At 43.1% G+C, this 27,267-nt stretch overlaps 1 protein-coding gene across 1 annotated transcript in view; it reads left to right on the top strand.

The window, feature by feature from the left end:
* CGNL1 (cingulin like 1) overlaps positions 1-27,267 on the top strand; it is a 136,179-nt gene that overhangs the window by 25,695 nt on the left and 83,217 nt on the right. Inside the window, exons 2-4 of the mRNA XM_087821276.1 lie at positions 21,320-22,915; positions 23,876-23,970; positions 25,787-25,892. Of these exons, the coding sequence (XP_087677402.1) occupies positions 21,335-22,915; positions 23,876-23,970; positions 25,787-25,892 (1,782 nt within the window). The 5' untranslated portion in view covers positions 21,320-21,334. The remainder of the gene's footprint in view (positions 1-21,319; positions 22,916-23,875; positions 23,971-25,786; positions 25,893-27,267) is intronic.

Raw genomic sequence — 27,267 nt, 5'->3', positions numbered from 1 at the left:
AAAAAATATTTTTATTTTTATTTATTGATTGTAAGGGACAGAGAGAACCATCGATTTGTTGTTCCACTCATTTATCATTCATTGGTTGATTCCTGTGTGTGCTCTAACCTGGGATCCAAACCACAACCTTGGTGCATCAGGACAATGCTCTCACCAAAGTTTCTTAATATCTTGCAATTCCTCCCTGAGAGCCTTCATGCTGCTTTTCCACCTCTTTCCTAGTCTTGAAAGGTTATATATTTTAAACTGTGAGTATCAAGTGCTCCTTAGAAAATTCCATCAAGGCTCATACTTTTTGAGTTCACTGTCAATTCCCCACTAGTATTCACAGCCTTTTAATATGACACCCCCAGGTTTCCTTTGGGACAGGTTTGGGTTGACTTCCTCTGCTGCGCGGGCAACCGGCCAGTGGCGGCTTTGAGTTTATATTGGTATTAGCCTGATGTCAGGGATGGGCCTGAAGAAATTCTTGGGATTCTCATTCATTTCTGGTCCAGGCATTTCTGGTCCAGGCGGGAGTCCACTGCCCAAGGGTGGGACAGACACCCTCATGCCTGCTGCAGGCTGGAGCTGCCTCCTCAGTCAAGAGACTTGAATGCTCAGGTTAGTGTTCTGTACAGAGGAAAACAAAGGATATGATCTGGAGAAACTTTGTTCTTTGGTTGTCCCGTTATCCGTCCTAAAGACTCTTCTTGGTCCTTCCCACCTCTGTGCATCTTACCTTTGGTGCGATTACCTGGATGATTTTTCTCTATATGTAAATAGATGATTGTTACCAAGTAAGTATGAGATGGAATCTGACTTTCAGATTTGAAAGAACCGGCCTTTATTGAGGGGCTTCTCACCCCTGCCCCTGAATGGGCAGCCTCTCCCCAAGCCAGCACGCCTCCTCTGATGGGGAACTCATTGTCTTATGAAACAGCCATTTTATCTTGAGGCATTTCTAATTGTTAGAATCCCCACCTCCCCCACCCCCTTAGATTGAACTGGAATTTGTGTCCCTGGCACATCTCCTCATTGTTCCTTGTTCTAACCTTTGGAGCCACACAGAGCAAGTTCGATCCCCTTTTCACATGACAACCCTCCTGGTATTTATATATGATGACTGTTTTCTCGTGTCCTTAGCCCCCTTCCTCTCCTCTGGTTAGGTTCCAGGTCCCCAACTTACACCTGATGCACCTGTTATGTAGCCAGCTCTTGAGTCATGAAGAGAATGGGCTTTGGAGTCAGACAGGCCTTGGTGACTTCTGGCTCTGCCACAGCTCTCTGGATGACTTTGGACAAGTGATTCAACCCCTATAAGCCTCAGTTGCCTGAAAAATGGTGATAAGTAATACCTACCTGGCATGGTTGCTGAATAATGTGTAAAATGTGCTTAGCATAGTACTTGGCACTTGGTAAATGTTCAATGAATGGTCAGTATTAGTTATTACTATACCATTAATTATGTATCTAGGCTAATAGCAGTGGATACTTAATCATTATTTATACTGTCACTTCTGTGATTCCAAGGTCAAACTGTATTAGTCACTCATTCAAATGCCTTTTTTTCCTTTCTGGCGTTCTCAGATTGCTTGGGGAGCAGGGGAGGAGCCTCTTTCCTTCCTTCCTTTATTCAGTTCATAAATAATTGCATTATATCAGGCATTCTCTGGGGCACTGGGGGCAAAATGGTGAGAAAACCAATACGGTCTCTGTTCTCATGGATCTTATAGTCTGGTGGGGAAGACAGACATTAATTAAAATAAAAAATCATGGAACTGTGGAGATACAGCTGCTGTAAGGAGCGGAGCTGGGAGAGGGTGCAGGGAGGTGCCGTCCAGTATGTGATGGCCTCGGGGTTGGATCTGTGTCGTTGGGTGGCAGACACTGTCTTCAGCTGGGTGATTGGGGCGTGGGCAGCACTGGGGGTCCAGATCAAAGCAGGAGTGGTGGTAGCTTGCGGTCCAACAGGGGACAGTCCAAGGTGTCTAAGACATCAGAGACATTTATAAGAGAGGAGCAGCTGGGAAGAGCGTTGCTGGGGAGGGAAGGAGACTTCCTGCTTTCCCGTCGGGGAGCTGAGTCCCAGGTGGTGCTTAGTAAGGAATGTTTTAAGTGGGACTCGAACTTGGCCACTCCTTATATCCAACCCTAATAACACCCTAGTCCACACTTCCTGTCACTGTGGCTTCCTAGGGCCAAGCAAGGTTAATTAATATCTTCCTCTCTGTAACTGCCTCTATCTCATCTCATTTTCACGCTTTCATTCTTGCTCTCATCTCTTTGTATTTCTCTTGTTTGATCTCTCCCATTCTGCTCTGCGACAAATTGAGCTCTTCTGTTTTTCATCCAATTATGTTTGTCTCTTGGAGAAGCATTTTCTGTGACTCTGAGATGCAGGAGGAAGGGGGCTGAGTTCTGTCTTACATAGGCAACATTGGTGTATAGGTTTTGCTTAATGTTCCCATTTAAATTGTGTTCTGATGTTAGGTTCTCGGCGGAAGGTGTAGCTTGTGTTTTGCTCTGCTGTCTGCTTGCTCCGCCCTTCCACAACATGCAGTTTGCAAGTGTTTTAGTCATTTAGTTCTACTCTCTGGCTTGCGGGAAACTGTGCACAGCTCATTAATTATCACCACGAGGGTCATATTCACACTTTGGGCAGTATTTGGCGCTCGGGAACTCGCTGGGCATCTCCTTGGGGACCTATGATGTGATGCTGTGTGTTCACTGGGTCCAGGAAGACTGTTTGCTCTGTTCTTCTTGGCGGAGGTGTAATCCAGGAGCAGGGCTTTGAGCTGACCTAACCAGGATGGAGTGCCCTGTGATCTGCTGAAGGACATGAAGGACATGAAGGACATGAAACTGCCCAACAGAGCTGTAGAATGGGTCAGCAGTTGCAAGTGTTGGCTCTGCAGTGACCACACTGACCACAGTAGTGGGTTTGGCTGTCTGCTGGCTTTTAAGAAAAGTTACTTAAAAAAATTTTATTAAAAAAAAAGCAACCAACAACTTTATTTTAGAGCAGTTTTAGATTTTCGAGAAAATTGTGAAGATAGTAGAGCTTTCATAATACCCCCTCCACACACACAGACACGCACACACACACACACACACACACACACACAGTTTTCTCTATTATTAACATCATACATTTGGTTTGTCACAAATAAGGCACAAATGCTGGCAAATTATTTTTAGCTAGAGTCCATACTTTACTCAGATTTGCTTAGTTTTTATCTAGGCCCTTTTCCTGTCCCAGGATTCTCTCCAGGAGATCACATTACATTTAGGCTTCATGTCTTCTTAGGGTCCTCTTGGCTGTGACAGTGTCTGAGATTTTTTTTATTTTTGATGATTTTGACTCATCAGGTATTTTTATAGGATACCCCTCTATTGGGATTTGTCTGTTTCTCTTGTGATTAGACTGGGGTTAGGGGTTTGGGGAAGAAGATCACAGAGGGAAAGTGCCATTTTTATCACAGTACATACTATCAATATGACTTATCCCTGTTGATCTCATTGATAAAGTATGGGCCTGGTCGTGTTGTCAGGTTTCTCCACTGTAAAGTTATTCTTTTTCTTCCTTTTGATCCTGTCTTCTCTGGGAGGAAGTCACTATATAGCCTGTACTTAGGGAGTGAGGAGTTACGCTCCCTTCCCTTCCTGTAGGGCAGAGTATCTGAATCTATTATTTGGAATTCTGCTTGGGAGATGTGCCTGTTCTTCCCATTTATGTATTGTTTCAGTCATTTGCTCATATCAGTATGCGCTCATGGATAAGATTTTTATACTTTGGGTTCTAATTCAATACTGCTTTGTCGCTCAGAGTATTCCAGCTTTGGTAACTGGGAGATCCATGTCTCTGTGACATACTGCCATCACTATTTGTGTATTTTTTTTTTTTTTTTAAAAGTACTTCCTTACTTTTTGACACCATAAGATGCTCTGGGCTCATCTTGTATATTTCCTGCCCCAGTCTGAGAACCAGCCATTTCTTCAAGGGGCCCTAGCTTCCTTTTATTAGAGAATTCATTGAAATTAGAAACCAAGATCTGGGCACTAGGTGTGCTCATTGCTACTGGGGTGTTGTTGCTTCTAAGCCCTCTTGGATGATAGAGCAAGGAAAAAATGTGTATACTGTATATAAACATATTCATAAATATGTAATCATTTGTATCCATATTAAGCTAAACATGAGCTTATACTGATGTCTCCAACTCTACCCCATATCACATGGATCATTCTAGCTTCCGTCTTTTGCATATCTATAACCTCCCACTCCAACAGGCTCCTGCATTCTGCCATCTGTTTACTCGTTTAATTCCAGTTTACATGTCTAGCGGCTTCAGAATTGTTAACCCATCCCTCTGTGGAAAGCATTTTTATCAATTACAGTAAAATACTTAGGTATAGTTTCTTTTGCTTTTGGGTTTATAGACTCCACTTATTTCCAGCATTGCTTAGATTATTACTTTTGTTCCTCACCACTTCGGTTAGGTTGCTTCATATATTTGTAATACAGTTAGAGATTCTTTTGGTCTGATGGCTCTTTAAAAGAGAGAAATGGGAACTGATTTAGAAAAAATTTGTGAACAATTAATTTTCTTGTATTTACCAAATGTTTGGTGGCTCTGTGCTGCTACATGACAGGATTTTTCTTCTTCTTTTTTTTAATCCTCACCTGAGGATATTTTCCCCATTGTTTTTAAGAGAGAGTGTAAGGGGGAGAGAGAGAGGGAGAGAAACATTAATGTGAAAGAAACACATTGATTGGTTGCCTCTGACATGCACCCCAACCAGGACCGGGGATCGAGCCTGCAACCGAGGTACATGCCTTTGGCTGGAATTGAACCCAGCACCCTTCATTCCACAGGTCGACACTCTAACCATTGAGCAAAACTGGTGAGGATGGCATGACAGGATTCTTGAAATCTTTTCTTCCTCTGCTTGCTTTTGTTCTTACCTGTTTGCTGTGGACTGAATGTTTGTGTCCCCCCAAAATGCAAATGTTGAAGTCCCAACCCTCAGTGTGATGGAATTTGGAGATGGGCTTCTGGGAGGTAATTAGGATTAGATTAGATCATGAGGGTGGCGTTCTCATGATGAGATTAGAGGCTTTAGAAGAAGAGAGAGATCTCTCCTTGCACTTGCGCTGAGAAAAGGCCATGTGAGGAGATAGTGAGAAGTCTCCGTCTGCAAGCCAGGAGGAGAGCTCTCGCCAGGAAGAGTCAGCCACCCCTTGATCTTGGACTCCCCAGCCTCCAGAAGTATGAGGAATTTCTGTTGTTTAAGCCACCCAGTCCATGCTGTTTTGTTTGGCAGCATGAGCAGTCTCAGACACCATTATGTATGGAAACAGGAAAGGCAGCCCTTTCTTGAGGAGCCCTTTCTAAAACCAAATCCCCCAATTCCCTTTCTACCTTTAAACAATAGAGGGACCTCTCTTTCCTCTAAAGTGTCTGGGGTAGGAGATGGGGCCAGGTGATATTCTTAGTGGTGCATTTAGATATGAGAGCTCCAGATCTCTCCTGGAATTGTCTGAGGATATCTGATGGAACACTTTTGGCAAAAATAAACGTTAGGGTCGAAGGAATGCTTCTCAGTGGAAAGGTTATAATCACTTACTTGGAGAAAAACACAAGCCTTTCCCCAAACATCCTGAGCCTCTGTGAGAGCAGGAGGGGCTGGTTTTGAATACAGGAAGCGTGCTGAGAAGACTTGTAGAGTGCACTCATGGGTGGCTTGGAGCTGGATTCGAGTCCTGGCCCTTCACTGCAGATAGCAGCATGTCCTCCTGCGTGGACTGGGGCCAGTAGTAGGGCCCTGCCCGAGATCGTGGATGTGGGAGCCCTAACCTCATGCAACATGGGAGCAATTTTTTAGTTTGCAGTAATAATGATGATGATAATAATAATAATGGTAATAATAAAAACCCTAGAAGAAGAGGAGCGAGCTCTCTCCATGCACGTGCACTGAGCAGAGGCTATGTGAGGACACAGTAAGAAGGAATGCTTTGTAAACCCTAACTGTTCAAAGGTCCATGTTAAAGGCCTTGGCTTTCTTGACGCAGATTTTCTCTTAGATGTTGATTGTGGGTTTTAGTGTTTCTCCTGTCATTGTTTAGTATTTTTAGTTTTCTTAGACAGATCACCGTGTCTTCTCCCTATAACTCTCGGCTCACTTCCTGCAAGGAGAGAAGTCCTAGGCGCCCTCACTGACGTAGGAAAAGCAAAGAAGCCTGAAGCTCAGGAGAAATGTGTGGCCCTAAATTTAAAAAAAAATAAAAAAAAAATCCCTTAACTTCCAGGGAGGGACTTCCTTTCATTGTCCCGTCCCCCTTTTGTGTTTCTCCCTTTTCCTTTTCAGTTTTTTCTCTTTTCTTTGTAGTGATTTTTTTTCATGTTTGGGTTTAATTACTTTTATTGCCTATTTCATTTCACAACTGGGCACCTGTTTTGACAGGACTGTCTGCTTCCTGCCGCCTGGGCAGTCAGAGAGGACAGGGTGGATTTGTCTGGGGCTTCAACCATGATTTTCACTGCTCTGACTCCCAGAAGGTTCCCATTGGGAAGATCTACCCAGGAAAACAAATTACACTTTGGTTTTTAATACAAGGTCTTTCCAAATTGAGCCCCTTGGAGAAAACTAAGACACTGAAGTACTTTCTTTTTTTTGCAATTTTTCTGTGTGGTCATCTGTTAACCACCCAAATTAAAGTGTATGTGTTAATGTTCAACATTAGGCTAATGTCCAGAGGTTAGTTTGGACATTACAGCTCCGAGTAGGTTAATATTCAATATACAAACATTTAGAAATATACTTGGTACATAGTACTGGTACTTAAGAATTAATTACATTACCATTATTATTGCAAAATAAAGGATTGCTCCCTTATTGCATGTTGTGGGATAAGACAAAGATGTGGGACCCAAACATCACTATTGGTTGTGTAAAGTAAAGTAAAGGTGCAGTAAAGTAAACTGTAATTGTTTTGTTAGTGGTGCGGGAGAAGTGATGGGGATGGGAATGGAATCCAGAGCTGAGATTTGGGTCTAAAACTTGGAACTAGAGAGTTGGAAAATGGCTCATCTTTCAGAAGTCAGGAGTGGGTTAGAGGGTCTCTGAAAGCCTTTCCACCTTTAGAAGGTGATTCTCTGTAGGTTCCTCTCTACCTGGAGTAGGATGGGGTGGGGAGAGGGTGAGCATTAATAGTTCAAGGGGTTCTGTAGAGGAGAGGGAAAGGATGAGTTCCTTCTTTTTAAAAAAAATTTATTGATTTTTTTTAGAGAGAGAGGGGAAAGGTATGTGTGTGTAGGGAGAGGTTTCTTGTTCCACTTATCGATGCATTCATTGGTTGCTTCTTGTATGTGCCCTGACCAGGGATTGAAACTGCAACCTTGGCATATTGGGCTGATGCTCTAATCAACTGAGCTACTCCTCCAGGGAGTTCTTTTTTTCTGAGTTGGATTCTTTTACCAGTGTCTTTTCTGTTTTTCCCAGTGAGAATAGGTATTTCCATGTGCTACTGCAAGTGGTCTTAATTAAACACAGGCCATACCTCTTTGGCTGCTCTTGGTACACCCCTAGAGGTTCAGCTGCAGCTCAGGACAATAGGCAACTGCTAGGGGGAGAGAGAGAGAGGAAAAAAAGTAATATTCCATAGAATTAGGTCTGGCTCACAATGTTTTGGTCATGAATACCAGGTTATGCGTTTCATTTGCACACTCCCCACCCCCACCCTTGTAAACACACCCCTGGGGAGAGGAAACATACAGCAAAGATTTAGTGTTCAGGAGGGGATCTAAGTTTTCCATGATTGCCTTTATTTTTATGTTTTAATTTCTGTGATAATTAACATTCCTTGAAAGTTGCTTTCCCTCCATTCCTTTGTTAGCCCACTCTGGTTGGGCTTCTATGCCTTCCACTCCAGTGACAAAAGTTCTTCTCAAGGTCACCTTTGATCTCCATCCTTCCTAATACAGTGGTGGCTCCCTAGTCTTCATCTGCTTAGAAGCAGTGTTTGGCATATTTGACCACTCCTTCCTTTTTAAAACACCAGCTTTTCTTGGCTTCTAGGCAACCACCCTGCTCTCCCGGTTTCCTCCCATCCCACTGGCTGCTCCCTCCCGGTTGCCTCTGCCTGCTGCTTCTCTTCTTGACTTACTGGTGTCGGAGGGCTTAGACCAGTCCCGTGGATCTTGTTTAATGCAGATAATGATTCAGGGGGTCTGGGTGGAGCCTAAGGTTTTGCGTGTCTGTCAAGCTCCAGGTGATGCTGTTACTGCTGGTCCAGGGGGCACGCTGAGCAGCAAGCGGCTGGCTCTGTCCTCAACTTCTCTATCTGCATCACTTCCTTGCTGAGCTCACCCAGGCCCTGGCTTTCAGTAAGGTCTTTTATTGATGACTTCCCAACCCACTTAAGATAAGACCCAGAGTCCTTGTGTTACCGGAAAGGGCACCTGGCCCTGAGCCGGTCTGCCTAGGGCTGCTGGTAGTGTGTGGGTTCTTGACTTCATGAGGACAGATTTCACAATACAAGTCCAAGTGATTTTTTGAGGATGTTTATTAAAGCCGGGGTCAGTGAAACAAGGAAGGACCTAGGATAGAAGTAGCAACAGGAGAGGGGCTAAGTGGGGAAATGAGCCTAGGCTGGGCTGCTTTGGCTCACTAAGAAGTCAGAGAAAAGGGAGCCTTGGGGACTGGTTCAGGGGTTTAGTCCGGGATGAGCTGCCATGACCATTGCTCCCTGTTGCAAGTAGAGTTTAGGAGATGAGTGCCTGTGGGGGAAGAAGGGGCAGGGAGGGAAAGGCACAGGCTTGCTCCTGGGAGGGAGAGCTCACACTGGGACCTTCCTTTTGAGGATTTTTAAAGGCTGGGAGTTTAGGGGAGGATCTCAACAGAATATTCACTAGTTTTATGCTGATGTACCAAAGTGAGGTTTATTCCCTTAATTTCATCTGTCGTTGGGTGTGGTTGGCACAAATGGCACTAATTGGCTTTCTACTATTTCCCTGAGTAGGGTGATTTAAGCTATTTACCCTCTGGTTGAGAGGAGAAGTATAAACCATTGACTCTCAAGTGTCCTTTGTTTAGGGAAGATAGGATTTACTAGATGGCTCAAACTGGCCACTTAACTGCCTGTCTCAGTCTCCCTGTTCTACTTGTCCTGGCTTACTAGCCCGTCTCACTAAGATCCACAGACCCCACGACTTGGTTCCTGCCCACTGCTCTGCCCTCCCCTGTCTTCCTTGCCCATCTCCTACCTGTTCTGGCAAAGTCGGCTTTCTTGCTGATTCTCCAACTTGCCTCGCACATTACTTTCTCAGGAGCTCTAGGCTTGCCGTTCTCTCTGCCTGGTGCACAGCTTGCAAAGATCTCATCATCTCTTTCACATCAAATGCTCCCTTTTTTTTCTTTTTTTAAAATATATCTTTATTGATTTCAGAGAGAGGAAAGGAGAGGGAGAGAGATAGAAACATCAATGATGAGAGAGTCATTGATCGAGCCCGCAACCCGGGCATGTGCCCTGACCGGGAATCGAACCCCGATCGCCTGGATCCTAGGTCGATGCTCAACCGCTGAGCCGCGCCCAGCCGGGCCAATTGCTCCCTTCTCACAGAGGCCATCCTTGACCACTGTATCTAAAACAGACCATAACCACCAGCTCCACCTCTTTCTCTCCTTGCCCTGCTTCATTTTCTTTATAGCCGTCGCCACTATGTGGGTTACTTGTTTATTATTTATCTCTTTCCCACTAGAGTGTAAGTTTTGTGTGGGCAGGACAGTCTGTCCATGGAACTGCCATAGAAGAGTGCCTATGATGGTGGCAGACTCTCAATAAAAACTGGTTAGTGATTAAATAAAACATTAGTATCAGCATATCCTGAATGGGCTGGATGAACGCTGGTCACTACCACTCGATGCCAATGCCATGCTTATAATGGTTTGGGTTTCCGGTTATATTATAGTATTTTAATTTTTATAAACTATTGGAAAAGAACTGAGATGGATTGGACATATAAGTGAGACCATCACACCAGGTGAAGACCCAGTATTTTTAGGGCAGACTGCATGCATGAAGGTATCGTAGTTGTTTGAATAAAAAAGGTCATAGAAAATTGTACAAGGTATTGGGGTGTGATGAAATCATGAGGACCTGCACTGTAGTGTTAGGTGTCTTCCTGTTCACACCACGCATGGTGATTTAGCTCAGCAAAATTAACATCCTGTGTATTAACTTCATGTTGTGAATTTAACTTGTATTGGCTTTGTAATTGTATTTGCATTTAATGTGAAGATTTGTTTGGGCTTTATGATGTCATAAAAAGTGTAATAGCTTTATATTTGTACATTAAGTGAACGCTAAAGGTCTCTGAGAATTTTTTTTCTTTAAAGGAACCTGAACATTATACAAGCTTGTAGAAAAACTAAAATAGCAATTAATCAGTACTGAAGATGCAGCTGAGGGCAGGGGCACCTAGGACTAGGTCTTAACTTCTCAAAGGGCTGGTAAAAAGCTATTTTTAACAAAATAAGGAGAGTATAGGCTCTGAGTGGGCTATTAAAGTTTAGCATGCTTTCAAGAGAGTACAATTTTAAAATGTCTATATTCATTTGAATATAAAAGAATGTATTGGCGAACTCTAAAAGGCTGAAATAAGTAATACTTTTGTTTGCTTACATAACAAACTTTTTTGATTACTGACTCACTTCTGATTATTGAAAAACATCATGAATTGTGCAACTTTCTTACTGGAGACATCTGTGTAAAATAAAAATATATAAATATAAAATAAAGAGAATGGAGTTGATGACTTTTACCCGTAAGTGCCAGGGCCTGGGTTAGAGGAAGGTATGCAGGCAGAAGCTTCCAGTCTGACTTTTGCCCCAGGTCCTTCTGTTGTTCTCTGGCCCTTGGAGACCAGAGGGGAAGAGGTTCTGCACTTGGGAAATGGATCCCCAGAGGGAGACAAGTTCTTGCTTTGAAAGTAGACGTGAATGGTTGTCTCACACACATTTCATTTGAATATATGTGTTTATTTATACCCTGTTCACTTCTGTCCCTTTGGACGTCTCTTAACAAAATACCACACACTGGGTGGCTTATAAACAACATAAATTTATTTCTCCCAGTTCTGGAGGCTGAAGGTCCAAGGTCAAGGCACCAGCATGAGGGTTCTGGGGACGCCCTCTTCCTGGGTCATCGTGGCACCTTCTCACTGTGTTCTCACTTGTGGGAAAAGACTACGGATCCTTGTGTGGTCTCTTTTATAAGGGCACTAATCCTATTCATGAGGGCTCCACCCTCGTGACCTAAACATCTCCCAAAGGACCACTTCCTAATAACATCAATCATTCAGACCATAGCAATTTCCAAATATAATTTTAGGCTCTCATACTAAAGAGCCTAACTGTGGAAATGTGAAACCAGGAAGACTGGGACAGAAGACACGTACAGCTGTGAAAGGGGTGGGATGGGGCGATAGTGCTTTAGGAAAGGAGAAAGGGACCTAAGCACATCAGAAATGCTTTGGGTTATCTAAAAGTGTGGTCCTTTCTTCTGTTTCCTGAGTACCTGGCAAGAACAAGATGCAGAATGTTTGGTGTGACTTTGGGGTCTGGGATTGTCCCCCTTCCCCTGCTGTCCACCCAAGAGAATTCTGGGAAGGAAGATTGAACTGGGAAACGTAGTCCCTGGTCTCATCAAACTTTGGGGGCAATAACTGTCCTGAACAACAGACATGAATTTATACATGTGCGAATCTGCTAGGTTTCTATTTTAGGAGGTCTGTTTTGATTCTATTTAATATTTTGGGTGACTCCACAGTGTTATCTTCTGCTTGTTTTTAACAGTCACACTATATGATTTCAGTAGGTTTCTGTGGACAGTTCCAGGTGCCTGTCGTTTATAGCATAGCTTTTCTGGTTCCTGTGCAAAGAGCTGAGACAGTTATGAGAGTTGGCTGATTGTGAATTGATGCCTGCGGGGAGCTGGGCAGACTGCACACCAGCCACGGACCCTGCCTGATGGCCCTGGATTTGGCCAAGTTCGCTCATGATGCTCACTCCCTCCGTCTTTTCTCTGATAAGGACAAAGGCAGATTTCCCCGGTTTGATCTTGTTTTCAGTGACTTAGAAGAGATGCTTTGCAGATGGCATAACAGAATCCAGAGGAGGATGTTTAGCTTTGGAGTTCACTGTGCTGAAATCCTCCTTGAGAAGGTCCTGGAATGCACGGCTGGCATTGTTGGAATTCCAGTGTCCCTTTACTCCCTTCCGAGTGATAACCCAGGGCCTGCTTTCTGCTTTGGGAACACACACAGCTTGTGAACGTGCTGGCTGGAGGTGGGAAGAAAAGCCGCAGTGATGCTGACGGTCAGGTTCTAGTGTTTTAGACAGTGATACGTATCCCAGCTGGCGTCGGTGGGCACACTACTGAAGGACGGGCAAAGAGATTTGTTATGAAAACCCTTGACTTTTCTTTTTAATATACTCATAATTTTTATTTTCATTTAAGATAATGTAGTTTTTTCTTATAATGGATATTGTGGCATTTCACAAACAAAAGTAATTTTTCGAAGTTCCAGTTGTTTCAGTGGGCGATCTCTCAGACCTGTTTGTGTGTTGAGCAGGGAATCTTTTGTTGAGGTATAGCTGAATTGTAGAAACTTCATGGGGAGTAGCCAAGGGAATCCCTCATGCTGCCATTCCTCTGACATCACTCTGACTTTTTAAAAAATTGTTCAAATTTTTAAAGGGGATTCAGAGAGCTGTGTGCCTGGTATATAGTTTATTAGTTCGTCCATCCATCCATCCATCCATCCATCCATCCATCCATCCATCCATCCATCCATCCATCCAGTGCCTGCTGTGTGCAGGACACTTCTGGGTGCCAGAACATGGCAAGGAGGAAGGCTTTCCTGAGGAGTGACACTTCCGCTGAGATCTGACAGAGGCTGCCTGTCCGGCATGCCAGTGCAGTGGGACACAGTGACATGTTTTGGTCCACAGCCCTTCCAATGAACATGTCAGGGTAACTGTACCAGATACTGTGAAAAGCAGAAAAATGAAAACATGGTCCCTGCTCCAGAAGAAACTCAGGTCTCAGGGGCAGAAAGTCTGCCTCTGAATCCTGGGGTGGCCCCCGAGCCTGGTGAGACCTTGGGAAAATTGACACTGCTCAGAGTTCACACATCTCCAAAGGGGAGCAAATAGACTCCCTCATGTGGGGGTGGGGAGGGGTGGGCTGCAAGGATCCAACCAGTTCCGGTGATATAAAGAAAGCACCCACTGGTGCCTAGCAGCGTGGAGGGACCATGTACTCAGAATCAGTTGAAAAAACTAGAAATGTGGTTGTTGGGACAAAACTGGAGAGCCGGCGCTGTGCGGTGTAGAGCTGACTGTGGGCTGGAGGGCCGGAGTCAGAGGCTGCTGGAGCAGGTGAGCAGCTGCAGGGAGAGAGTTTTTTTACTGAGGGAAAAAAAGATGAAAGTAGGGCTTGTAAAAACAGTGAGGACAGAAACCTCTCTTGCCAGTAACCTGCGAAATGTTCCAGTCCTCATGGTGGCCTGATGGAACTGTATTAATGTCAGTAATGTGAACGTGAGCATAAGCTATGCTGAGTTTGAAGCTTTTCCAGAGCTCATAGTTGACTATAACCTAATGAGTGACACGACTGAGAAGTCTGAGAAGACCCCACTGGGTTTTAGAGGTAATTTATTTCTTGGCCATTTTGGCTTCAGCACAGGTAGGTTTAGGCTAGTATCATGACATATGTCAGGGATGGCAAACAGGCTTTATTTTATGTCTGCAATGGTTGTTTGGGAATGAATGCAAGGGTGCGGTGTTGAAGAGGATTCTGAAGCTAGGTTTGGGCTTAGGGAGAAAGTGCAGTGATAAAATAAGCCTGTATTGATATATTTTGGGCTTAGGCTCTATATAGGAAACTATAGCACAAATGCCATGAATCTGTCATCTCTGGTTAAGATCATTTTCTGTGTACCTGGCAACATAAAGACATTCATGTATTTGGTCAACTACTATTTATTAAATTTCCGCTATGGGCACAGCCCTGTGCTTTAGACTCTTAGCCCTCTGGTTTCTTAATTAGTTAATAAGCTATTTCAGGATGTTGGTGGTTCATGCTGTTTGGTTAACCAGTGGGGTTTTTAGACACAGTCTCAGAAGTGTTTGAAAACGTTTTATGATCAAAGCCAGCTTTCTTGTGGCCATAAATGCCACATTGAATTTTTTCATTTATTATTTCCTGCTTTTTATTTAACAGACAACATATGATTTAATTTTCCCAAGCACCTTTTGAAGTCATCATTAATAATCTGATTTTTGAGATAGGAAAACACTGAGAAGTTCTACGGGCCTGATTCGACCTGAGTTGAATGACAGACGCATTTCTCGCCCCTGCACCTGGCTGTGTGCTCCCTCACTTGTCTGCAGGACTGCAGACTTCTGAATCCTAGCTCTGCACTAGTGAGAGAACTTTCAGAAATCATTTTGGGGCCAAGAGGTGAAAAAAGATGAATCACTTTTTCTAAGCATTTTGCGGACCTGAATTCTGTATTTTTTCAGAGGTCATGTGGAATCTAAAATATCAATCAGTGAATTTTAAAATTAAAGTTGGGAATATAGTAGCACCATAAATTAAGGAAAGAGGAGTGGGATCAAAACCAGCAAAAGTGGAACAGAGACTGACATGGTGGGAGACCATCAGCAGGGACAGGAAGGGATGCACTTCCAGAGGCGAGGTGGTGGATCCCAGGGAAGCCACCTTGGAGCCTGTGCTCCAATCTGCGTGTAGTCAGACTAGTTAGTCTGGTGACCCTGGTCTTCACACCCCCGGTAGCTTCTCCACGGTTTCCAATCCTAGTATGGAAGGAACCTTCCTGCTGACCCTTCTTTTCTCTTTGCCATGTTCCTTTTTGTACAAGTTGGGTTGGGGGTAAGCTGCAGCACTCAATATTAAATTCCCTGCCCCCCCAAATAGAAAAGTTTTGGTTGTCATGCTCATTAAAGAGATTTAAACCATACAGGGCTGTGTAAAGTAGATAGCAATTTTGCCACCATTTTCAAACCTCAAGAGTTTATTTTTGAAATTGTTTTTCCCAGGGAGTTCTGAAGGCTTGACTGTGTGTGAAGACATTTCCTTTGAAATATTAAAAGTTTGGCCAGTTGCCTGTGTTTGCACTAGAGAACTGATAGGTAGGTAGATAGATAGGTAGATAGGTAGAAAGAGGAAGGAAGGAAGGAAGGAAAGGAAGGAAAGGAAGGAAAGGAAGGAAAGAAGGGAGAAAGAAATAAGCCTTTGTTTAGGTGAGGCTGCCTCTTTTTGTCATGTTTAGGAATGCATTAAAAAACCAGTATGCATTTTGCTAACCTTGGATTTCCACATTCTGATTTTTCACTTTTATCTTGTTGAAGTTCTTATTTTAAATTAAATTTATTGGATGACATTGGTTAACAAGATTAGGTAAGTTTCAAGTGTACAGTTCTATAATACACCATCTGTATAGTCCATTGTGTGCTCACCACCCAAATTTTAGTTTTCTTCCATCACTGTATATTTGACTAGTTGAGGTTCTAATGTGGATATTCCCCCATGAAATTTGTGTCTCTCTACCACATGCAAGCCCTTTGGGAGTGAAGGTTTGTTCACTCTTTAGAGGTGTTGCATGTATCATCCAACCTGCAGTGGCTCCTCTCTGAGACAGTCAACAAACCCTGCTCGGGGAAATTACTTCTTGGTTTGTGGCTCCCTTCATATTTCCTGGAATTAAGCTCAACTGCACTGAGGCTTATTAGCTCCCCATTTCTGCTTTAGATGCTCTTTTAAGTGATGTGTGTGATAAACTGGAACTATTCATTCCAAGCCGACATGCATGGAGTCCCTCCCCTGTGCCAGGTGCCATGCTGGTGCTTGGGCCAGCCTGGCCTGGCAGGTGGGGCCTGTGGTCCTCAGGAGGGAGATTGAGCCATTGTGGGAAAGCTCCCAATTGCCTGCGTGCATTTTTGTAGTAGCCATGAGGGCCTCTGGAATTGCTGGTGAATATGCTTCCAGGTCTTGGAGGTGTCCCTGGGAATTAGAGTGGATGTGTAGCCCAACATTGTGACTAATCTCCGTGCTCAGCTGATAACGTGTGATACCCAGAGAGAGGAAATGTTTCTATCTGGCGTGTGTCCATAGTTCTTCCAAGTGCTAAGCTCTTTGTTTTTACTCACAAACACACTCATTGATCTCACTAACTAAAGCAATTATCTTCATTTAGTGGTCTTTTCCAAAAGCATTATTTCCACTCCAAAACACCACTTTTATTTGCCAAATGCCACAGTGTTAACCTCCTGGCAGTTGGTCAGCATGTACTGCCAAATTATGTAAGGCCTTGGTTGGGCTTCGTCCCCGGCTGAGCAAGTGTGTCTGTGGAGTGTGTTAAGATGGTGAGGTGACCTTGTGTCTGAAAACGGAGAACAGCTGTCCTTACATTCATTCATGAGCTCAGTGTTTACACTGTGATTAGGAAGGAAATCCACGTTTGCTTAAGACACCAGTACCCAACTGAGAAATGTCATACCGTGAAAATGTTGGATTGGGGTTTGTCGTCAAGGAAATGTAAATTGTGGACATTTCATGAAATTCAAATATGCGGATTAATTTGCTAACAGGGAGCTAAGATTGCAATAAACCACACTGACCTTATTCAAAGATTGAAATGTAATTAGTGTTGACTGTAGTAGCTGCAGCTAATGAAAAGGACTGTAACACTTTAGAAAAGAATTTTATTAATAAATAATAGAAGAAATACTTTTATAGAAAAGCCAAAGCGAGCATAAGAAGAGATTACTGGTGAGTAAAATGACCTCATTTAGTAAATATCATTTAAAAAAAAAAAAAAGGCATCACGGTGAATAAACTTTTTTGCACAGAAGCTCTTCTGTTAAAGAATATTTTTTTGTAAACTTTACACTGGAGGTCCAGAGTAAAACATGGAACGTGCCTGGACATGGGGGGTCGGGACCCACCCGTCCTTGGTTTGGGCCGTCACGCACTGCTTCATCGCCTGAGGCACGCCAGCTGTTCTTGCTCTAGTAAGGACGCATGTTACACGTACTACTGGCCTCGCCAAGCTAGGTGTTAGATCTCTCCTTTTCAAAATCCCACTCAAAGGGTAGTAAAGGAATAAAAATCAAACCTACAAAGACCAAGAATGGCAGCGGAGACGTAGCAGAGGAGAGCTCCAAAGCAAGTGGAGGAGTGATAATTGCATCAGTGGAGTGATCGATGCTTCAACCTAAAGTGCCGGCAGTGTAGAAATGAGGTGGTTCCCCTGCCAACATCCAGGGAGTTAAGAGCCATGAGAACTGGAGCAGGGCCTCCTCTGTACCCTGGATATCTGGGTACCACCTGCCCCTGCTTCCTCCCCACCCCAGAGCAGACTGGAGGTCTATTCTCTGGAGAAACTGAACTGGAATAATGTTGGAAGGGGGTGTGGGTGACTGAAAACAGGGGACTGAATGAGAGCTGGGCCCTCCATGCTTGTCCCCTGCCCTGTTCCATTATGCCAGCAGCCAGGCCTATGTAACCCTAACAAGGGATTCGAAGCTTCTTTTCTTGACAAATCGAACAGCTCTGAAAAAAGTGCCACCAAATACTGAAATGTCTGGGTCCCTCAGTGGAAAGCTTGGCACCTTTTTTCCTACATTACTTGAAGCTCACCAGCGAATAACTCCTCCATGCATGTAGAGCCTTTAACTGCTTTTAGTACTTTGTTCTTACATAGGATCAGCGGCTAAGGATCTGAGTCATATTAGGGAGGCCTCAACACGAAAGACATGGACCAAAACAAATCAGAAAAGAGAAACTGTGTAGAAAATGGAGATGGTGCAGACAGCAGAGAAAATGTATTTTTTGAAAAAATTTATAGCAGAAAGAGAGAAGCTATTTCATGTCTAAAATGAGAACAGCACTTCTGAAAGAGATGTGGAGAACAAGAAAGAGGTAGTGGAAATAACAAATTAAATACTTGAATGAAAAAAAAAGGTGAGGATATATTTCTCCAAAAGTAGAACAAAAAATGGAGTTGAAAAGCAGATGAGAAAGAAATGCAAAAAATTGAAATTCAGTCTAAAAAATTCAACATTACTAATATTGTAGATGCAAAACTCAAAAACAAAATAAAATGGTTCTCTGAACATTATCACAGAAATAATATAAGAACATTTCTTAGAACTAAAGACTAGTAAGTATCTAACAGTTGTGATGCCGCTGATGAAAGGATTTAAGGATAGGTATATAGAAAACAAGACAAGTAAAAATAGCAGTCAGCTATTAGGTCTAGAAAAGTTCAAGTTTTATAAGAAAGAAAACATGACCAGACTCCACAGTTTGGGTCTTCGGTGAACAGTATTTATGTAGTCATGATAACATAAAGAGTTGGCTCTTGATTTCATTATTGGGAGGCTAGCAGAATGAGAAATTCATATGTATGCTGTGTTATTTACCACATGTAAAACTGATAAATTAAGAAATAGGCACATTACCTAGCAACATGGAGGTAAGTGCTGGAATCAATAGCTGTATTTTGCAATTGGCTTCCTCTGGGGAATGTGGTTGAGATGGGGGAAGGGAAGCTGGAGAGTACAGGTTTTCATTATATTTCATTTTACTTTGATTAAAAATAAAATTATTTAAAAATGTTAGTATAATGGGTGAAAACGAAAGTGGATATAATGAAATAATTGGAATTTGTGAGATAATGCTGAATTCTGCAGGTGAAGATACCTTTCGAAGTTGTTTCTATCTATAAAATAGGTGATGGTCTTTAACATGGTTTATATTTAAAAGCATAATCACCAAGCAAAACTGACAGCATCATGCTAGTAGCAGGAGACACATGTATCCAGGAAGACCCAAGATAAATCAGAAAGACAAAATAAGTAAGGATGTGCATAGCTGAACTAAATAATTGGTGAGGTTGTATTAATGGATATATTTTGAATGCCATGCCTGAAAAAAGAGACTACACCCAGCACCCACTAGACATTGGCAAAAATGATCCACATGTGTGCCCACAAAGGAAACTTTAATACATTTTAAAAGGAAGAGATAATAAACTATATTTTCTGACTATAGGGCAAGTAGAAATGCACAACATATAGAAATAAAGACCCTCCAAGCCAAAACAACACAACAGACATACTGGATATGAAAAAATTTGCCTCAGAACAACTCTTGTGTCCAAGAAGAAATCAAAACCACAAATTGAAACCATCTAGAAAATACTAATAGAAACATTACTATGGTGGAAAGCTGCTTTTCATTCTCTTTTCTGTTTTTACTAACAGAACATTGATTTTGTTGAGTGCCATAGACCAGCTCAAAACCCTGTTTCACAGCCCTCCTTTCAGTCTGTGGAGCTGGGAGTGGTCAATATGATTAACGTCTCACCAATGAGATGCAAGGGATTATTGGTGGGCGGGGTTTCCTGGAAAGCTCCTTAGAAAGTTGACTCAGCTGTCTAATAAGCCTTTAACATATGTGATACTGATCGGCTGTCTTATAATCATAGGTGTCTAATACTTAATGAAGGTAGATGAGTAGAAGGATAAAAGAGGCGTTCCTCAAAATTATCCTGGGATCCATTCATTCCAGCCTTGGACTTCCTACCTCTCAGGAGAAGAAAATCCTAACTCTTTTGAGTTGCTATTTTGGGTCTCTTTGTTAGTAGGAACCAACAAAATTCCTAACTGACACAGTCACATATCACAATTTTTGGAATATAATTAAAGGCTGAAAATAAACAAATGAAGGACACAAGTCAAGAAATTGGAAACAAAAGCAACAAAATACAGGAAAGCAGAAGGAAATAATGATGCTCAAACTGTAACTCAATAAATTAATGAAAAAGAGAAAGGATAAATCTAAAGAGCTAGTTCTTTAGGGGAAACAACAATTTAAAAAATATATAGAGCCCGGCTGGGCGTGGCTCAGTGGTTGAGCATCAACCCAGGATCTAGACAATCAGGGTTCGATTCCCGGTCAGGGCACATGCCCGGGTTGTAGGCTCGATCCCTAGTCGGGGGCATGCAGGAGGCAGCCGATCAATGACTCTCTCATCATTGATGTTTCTGTCTCTCTATCCCTCTCCTTTCCTCTCTATGAAATCAATAAAGATATATTTAAAAATATATATAGATAGATATTTTTACCTGTGTAATCAAGGAATAGGTGAAGAAAGCACAAACAAAACTAGATCACGAGAAACAGATATAGAGATGAAATGATTTATACTTTGCAAAACTCTGTGCAAATAGATTTGAAAATGTGGATCAAATTGATGGTTTTCTTGGAAAATATGCTGCCAGGTTGAGTCCAGTATAGAAACTCAAAAAGGCTGGTAACAGTGAAAGAAATGAGACAGCCTTGATCTGAGACCAGTTCTTCCTGCTCTTCCTGCATCTCCTTTGCTGTTGGAGTTTTTCAGTGTATTAGAAGTGAATTTCTGATGAGAGAATCTCCGAGTGTGGCACGGCTGGTGATCTGGGTGCAGTCTCTGACAAGGGTGGCCACACACCAGAAAGGTGAAGGCAGTGATTCTTGGCATTAGGACCTATCACAAAATAAAGAGCTCTGCGTCTTCAGTTTTTTTAATAACATTTTTCAGATTTATATATTACTTGATCTTTTTTAGTAAGAAAAAATGATTGAAAATTGTTTTTAATCATTTACTCTCACTGTTGGCCTCACAAACTACGGATTCCTTGCAGTAAGAATGTTTCAAACAGTATATCCAAATAGTGATAAAGATTTCAAAGTAGGATTATGTATAAAAAAGGTTGAGAGGATTGTTTTGACAGAAAAACTAACGGTATTGGAAGAAAGAAAAGTGGTGAGCATTAGAACACCATAGCTCTTAATTGATTTTATGGAAGAGTACCTTGTTCTCAAATCCTGGTAACTGGAATATCCCTATTGGTTAAAAATAAATAGCATGAAGTGTGAGTAAACCAGTTAAGGAAAAAAAATGAAGCAACCAGAACGGCCCGCCAGCTAGAAACAGAATCATGAAGTTATGCCAGAGGCTTCAGATCATTACGCCAGTCATCCGCCCCAAGGCCAGGGTTAAAGCCCGGTGATGACAAGCACCATGGTCACGTGGGCCCAGGGGCATCCAGAAAGGCCTGCTTGGACAAGCATTGGTTCTGAAAGTTTTCTTGCTGTTTAAAGTGTTTTGTTTTCTTTGAACTTTGAAGTTTCCCCACATAATCTTCATTTAAACAGATGTAATTTTAACTTAATGTCCTCTTTTACCCTCTCTCTCCCTGATAGCGGGAACAGTGAACCATGGAGCTGTACTTCGGTGAATATCAACACGTGCAGCAGGAATACGGCGTCCACCTGAGACTCGCAAGCGATGAAACCAAAAAGTCAAGGAATTCCCAGCACTCTAAGGCAGGCTCCTATGGTGTCAGTATTCGGGTGCAGGGAATCGATGGGCACCCCTACATAGTCCTGAATAACACAGAGCACTGTCTGCCAGGCACACCTTTTTCTGAAAACGGGCCATCATTTCCATCTCCAATGATAAATAACCTGCCTGTGCATCCCAGCAATGGGGCTGGCCTAGAGGACGACAGTGCAGAAGAACCGTTTCCAGAAAACCCGTATGCCCAACCCAGCTCAGGAAGAACCCTGAAGCAACCCTCTGTCTTTGAGGGTAAGAATGGAGTTCTGGAAAGCAAAGAGGGGCCAGGGAAGCCATCCCATGTGCTGAACTTTCAGCGGCATCCAGAGCTTTTGCAGCCCTATGACCCTGAGAAGAATGAGTTGAACTTACAAAATCACCAACCTCCTCAGAGCAACTGGCTAAAAACCTTAACAGAAGAAGGTACCAACAACAAGAAGGGTTGGACTTGCTTTCCCAAACCTAGTAGTTCCCAGCCTACCAGCCCTCCTTCGGAAGACGTGGCCAGATCCAACGTGACGGCCATTCGTTTATGCAGCTCGGTGGTCATCGATGACCCCAAGAAGCAGACCTCAGTGTGTGTGAATGTGCAGAGCTGCACCAAGCACGGGCCGGCAGAGGAGGTGCTTTCCCCTAGCGGGAGGCCCCTACCCGCCCACGGCGCCCACGCCCACTGCGAAGCCAAGAAAATCAGGCCCGACGTGCTTCCCTTCCGGCGACAAGATTCGGCGGGTGCCATCCTGGATGGGGCCCGCTCTCGGAGATCCTCGTCGTCGTCGACAACGCCCACTTCGGCCAACTCCTTGTACAGATTTTTACTAGATGATCAAGAATGTGCCATCCATGCTGACAACGTGAATCGTCATGAGAACAGAAGGTACATCCCCTTCTTGCCAGGAACTGGGCGGGATATTGATACGGGATCAATTCCTGGCGTGGATCAGCTCATTGAAAAATTTGACCAAAAATCTGGGCTGCAGAGAAGGGGAAGGTCTGGGAGGCGAAACAGGATCAACCCAGAAGACAGGAAGAGGTCCAGAAGCGTGGACAGTGCCTTTCCCTTTGGCCTCCAGGGAAGCGCCGAGTACCTGACCGAGTTCAGCAGGAACTTGGGCAAGTCCAGCGAGCACCTCCTGCGCCCCTCGCAGGTGTGCCCTCAGCGGCCCCAGGCCCACGAGCACCGCGGGAGACCGAGCCCTGGCCGCGCCCCCGCCAGGCCGCAGGCAGCCCACCCCAGGCCTCCCCCGCAGGGCAAAGACCCGAAAGTGCTAGAAAGCAGAGGTGGGCAGGAAAGCACAGCCGCCCGTGCGCCCTCCCTCCCGGCACCGAATAAGAGGGAGGAGGAAGTTAAAACAGCCACCGCCACGCTGATGCTGCAGACCCGGGGGCAGGCGGCTTCGCCGGACCCCGGAGCCAAGAAGATTTCTGTGAAGACATTCGCTTCCCCCTCAAATACTCAGGTAACACCGGCGTGTCTTTTTCTTCCCCTTCTAAATCCTGCAGCCCCATGCTACAGGAGGCTACAGAGATACATATTCTGCATCGATTTTTAAAAAAATATTTTATTGATTTTTTAGAGCGAGAAAGAGGGGGAGAGAGAGAGAGAGAGGAACATCGATGTGATAACGAAACGCCGACGGGCTGCCTCCTGCACGCCCTCGACTGGGGATCTAGCCCGCAGCCCGGGCGGGTGCCCTGATAGGGAATCCGACCCGCAGGCTCTCAGTGCACAGGGCGGTCAACAAACTGAGCCACACCGGCCAGGGCGCACGTTGATTTTTTTTTTTTTTTAAGATTTTTTTCTACAAATATGCCCTACTGCCAATTGTGTGGTTTTCTAAGTTAATTCAAGTAAAACTGGATTTCCACTGGGGTCTTGTCTTGTAGAGATGGGAAATTAGGAAGTATGTAGAATTTGTTTCCACACAGAGGTTCAGTGCTTAGGTTTGTGTAGATATATTAATTTTCCTCATGAAATTGAGTGACTGGGTTAATTTCTGGCCTGAGAAAGTAGGTTAATCGTAATTTAAGGTTAACTTTAAAGTGATGGAATTTATTTAAGTGGTACATTTACTGTTTTGGTAGACACAATAAAAAATTAATGATAATGATAAACATAATAAAGTTAGTAAGTGTCAGGAACTATTTGTTATATATTATAGGATGGGCACCAACCCTCTGAAGGTAGGTATTATTAACCTCAATTTACAGGGGAGAAAATTAAGGTGAGGAAAAGTTAAGTAACTTTTAGCCCAGAGTTACAGAGCTACGTACTAAGTGGTAGAGCCAGCTGTAATGAGGATCCTTACCTGAGGAGTCGTTTTTGGAAAGTAGGAATGTGTTTGGAAGTTTCTGCTTCTGGGTTTCTCCCCCTTCCTGGAAATACCATCCTGTGATCTGATGACCATGTTCTGTTCCAGGCCACGCCGGATCTGTTAAAAGGCCAGCAGGAGCTCACTCAGCAAACCAACGAGGAGACGGCCAAGCAGATCCTCTACAATTACCTCAAAGAAGGGTTAGTGCTTTTCCTTAAAGGACCAAAATATTGTCATTTCTTGCGGGGTTCTTAATTTCCTTTTCTGAGACCTTGTGTTTTGCCTTCCCTTGCTGCCCTGTGTGAGCCATTTGAGCTTAAAGATTCAGTGGCTGGCCTGGCCTGGCGTGGCTCAGTGGTTGAGCATCGACCTAGGATCCAATCTCGACCTAGGATCGAGATTGCAGTTCGATTCCTGGTCAGGACATATGCCTGGGTTGCGGGCTCTATCCCCAGTTGGGGGTGTGCAGGAGGCAGCTGATCAATGAATACTCTCTCATCATTGATGTTTCTATCTCTCTCTCTCTCTCTCCCTTCCTCTCTCTGAAATCAATAAAGATATATTAAAAAAAAAAAATTAGATACCTTTAAAAAAAAGATTTAATGGCTGGAATTTTCTCAGCAGCATTTAAATCTTGGGTGGTGGGGAGTGAAGAGCAGAGGAGGGGAGTGTAGGGAAGGACATACTACTTTCAAAATTAAAAATGAATATATTTTTTAAAATGGCTCTACTGAATTTGTTACTAAAAACAAAAGATAGGCAGAATGTCTTACTCAGTTTTGAATGAAGTCTGCCATCATCTTGAGTTCCTCCATGCGCACAATAGTACTCTATCAACCTTATTAGAAGTTACAGATAAAAACGCCTCCTTCCTTCCCTAGAGTTGACACTGGCCAGGAGCCCCTGCTTCCATTATTTTAAAAGCACGTATGAGTCATTTAAAAGCAGTGCTTTCCACCTACTTATCTTGGAGGTTGAGTTCTGTAATCTGGTTTTCAGTCCTTACTGAGATACTTACTAATTGTGCTGGAATTCTAGGTCAGGAATTGGAAGTTTCTGTTTCAGTTCTCTCATCAGATGTGATTAAAAAGAAAAAAAAAGCGTTACAGACTGACCTGCCTGGAAGTCAGGTGGCAAATACTCATTGGTATCAAAACACTGCACATTTTTGGTATTGCGTCTTACAATTATTTGTCAGTAATATAGGCTGACAGCATAGTCAGATTCAAAATATAAGGTAAGGGCTTTTTTTGGAAATAAAAACAACAGTAACCAAAGAGATTCTTCTATTCTTCTAGCCAAGAACTAGTTATTAATGTCTCTCTTTAAAGGGTTTTACTGTATTTAGGTTAAGGTAGAAGAACTTTTGATTTTTAAAATTCTCTAAATTCTTTTATTTTTTTAGTTCATGATTTGAGAAACTTATTAAAAAACCTTTTCCCCCCCCTAATTGTCAGGTATGTGCGATAGAAATTGTGGTTGAAGTTAATAAGACTTTAGCCAATCATTACCTGTGAAAGTCTAGACAAAGGGCTGCTGTGTTGACAGTCTTGGCTTGGGGGATTTATTTTTTTAGGCATAGGCTAAGCAAGTTAAGATCACTGCAGATCATTCTTAATCATACGATTTAAAAGTAAAAATGTATGTGTGAGTGAGACACACACAGAGGAGAAATCCCTTGTTGGAATGAATATAATTCCTTTGAGTCAAACAACAAATTACTAAATTTTCACTGGATGTTTTCTGCAAGCTTATTTTGAACATTGCTATGTCTCACATGTTTGAAAGTGGGAACCCCTGTCTCAAATTGAGTGATAACATAGAACAATTTATTTGATGAAAAAATACACCATCCATCCTGCTCTTCTCACACTGGTTTTGCAATTTTTTTTGCAAAAAAAAAATCCTGCCTCTTAGAATTTGTCTCTTTAAAGGGCTCCTTTGTGTGTCACAGCACATAAACTATTCTGAGAACAATGGGTGCCCCTCATTGTTTTTTATTTGTCTCTTTTCCAGAAGCACCGATAATGATGATGCTACAAAAAGGAAAGTCAATCTGGTCTTTGAGAAAATCCAGACTTTAAAGTCTCGAGCAGCAGGAAGCACGCAAGGAAATAATCAAGTAAGTTGAAGTGCTGTATCTTGCAGAGGGCATTTAACATGGGGTGTGGCAGGCAAATTGCTGATTCTTCAGTCTGTACAATGAGGGATAGCACCAATTGGGAAGTTTCCTGAGTAGTGAGCAAGATCTGAGATGGAAGATCATGTTTTACATGTTATGAATTTGTACTCATTCTCTGGTCTCTCTCTCTTTTTTTTTTACATCCTTTGGTTTTGATGTTAACATTGTCATTGTGAGTCACAGACTAGGAAGTTAGGGTAGCCCTTCTGCGGTGTCTCAAAAGATTACAGGATTGAAAGAAGGGAAGGCAGGGCGTCGTAGGTAGAGGGAATGACACAAGCAAATATAAATGTAAAGAGGCACATGCTTGCCATATTTAGGGGATGGATGTAATTTTGTGTAGCCAGAGCAGAGAGCACATGGGGACGAAGCACCAGGTGGGAAAGACCTCAGAGATTACATAAGAAGTTTCCATTTCAGGCTGAAGGTGAAGGGCTATTATTGATGGACTTTGAACAGGGATGAATAGTGTCATAGTGAAAAAAAAGTTTCATCCCTTTTGTAGCTTTTTGAGAGAGGTGAGATTAGAGGAAGGGGAACCAGTTAAGAAGCGCTGCTGAATCGAGAGCGAGATGGTAAGAAGAGGAACTGAGGCTCTTAGGCTTCTGGCTCCTATCACAGTGGCGTGACTGCTTAAGTGCCCATGTTTTCCTACTCCCTTTATCTCCCTCTTATTTTCTGAATCTGATTATTTGCTGGCACAGCTGTTGGAGTTGTATCTCTTTGGTGTCAGTTAAGTGATTTTCTGTGAGAGAATGTAAGAACCCTCCCCTATGTGGACGGAGACATTGGGAAACTGCAAAGCAGGGAGGGTTTTTGTTTGGGAAAGAGCAGTGTACAGGTTCCCTCATGGGTTGGGTTTGGATTTCTAAAGTGGATTGTTCTCATTTTATCTCAGAGAGTTGGAAGTCCTGTGTTTTTGTTGACTGGGGGTTCTAGTTAACTTCGCAGGAGTAGGTGAGGAAATACTCCATTCCAGGTTTGAGGGCCAAGTCACTGCCTGTTCTAGCTTTGAGCCCTGCTTTCATTCCCCTCTCCCATTTGTAGTTTTCTAACCACTTTGCTATAGCATTTTAGCCAGATCTTTTTGAGAACATCATCCTGTTACATCCATGGAAGAAAAAAATGAGATCCATTAATATTCATGCTCAGAGCAGAGATGTTTCCTAATGGACTCCTTTAATCAGATCCCTTTTCATTCTATCTCTCTCTGTTATGGAAATGTGACATCTAAAAGAAGAAAGCCAATTTAGCCAGCATATATTTATTTACTGCTTGCATACAGACATATGCAGAGAGTGAGGGATAAAAATCT

Source organism: Miniopterus natalensis, chromosome 1 (assembly GCF_054644295.1).
Source record: "Miniopterus natalensis isolate mMinNat1 chromosome 1, mMinNat1.hap1, whole genome shotgun sequence".
In the NCBI taxonomy this organism is placed as follows: Eukaryota; Metazoa; Chordata; class Mammalia; order Chiroptera; family Miniopteridae; genus Miniopterus; species Miniopterus natalensis.
This window is presented reverse-complemented; position numbering and strand designations above follow the sequence as displayed.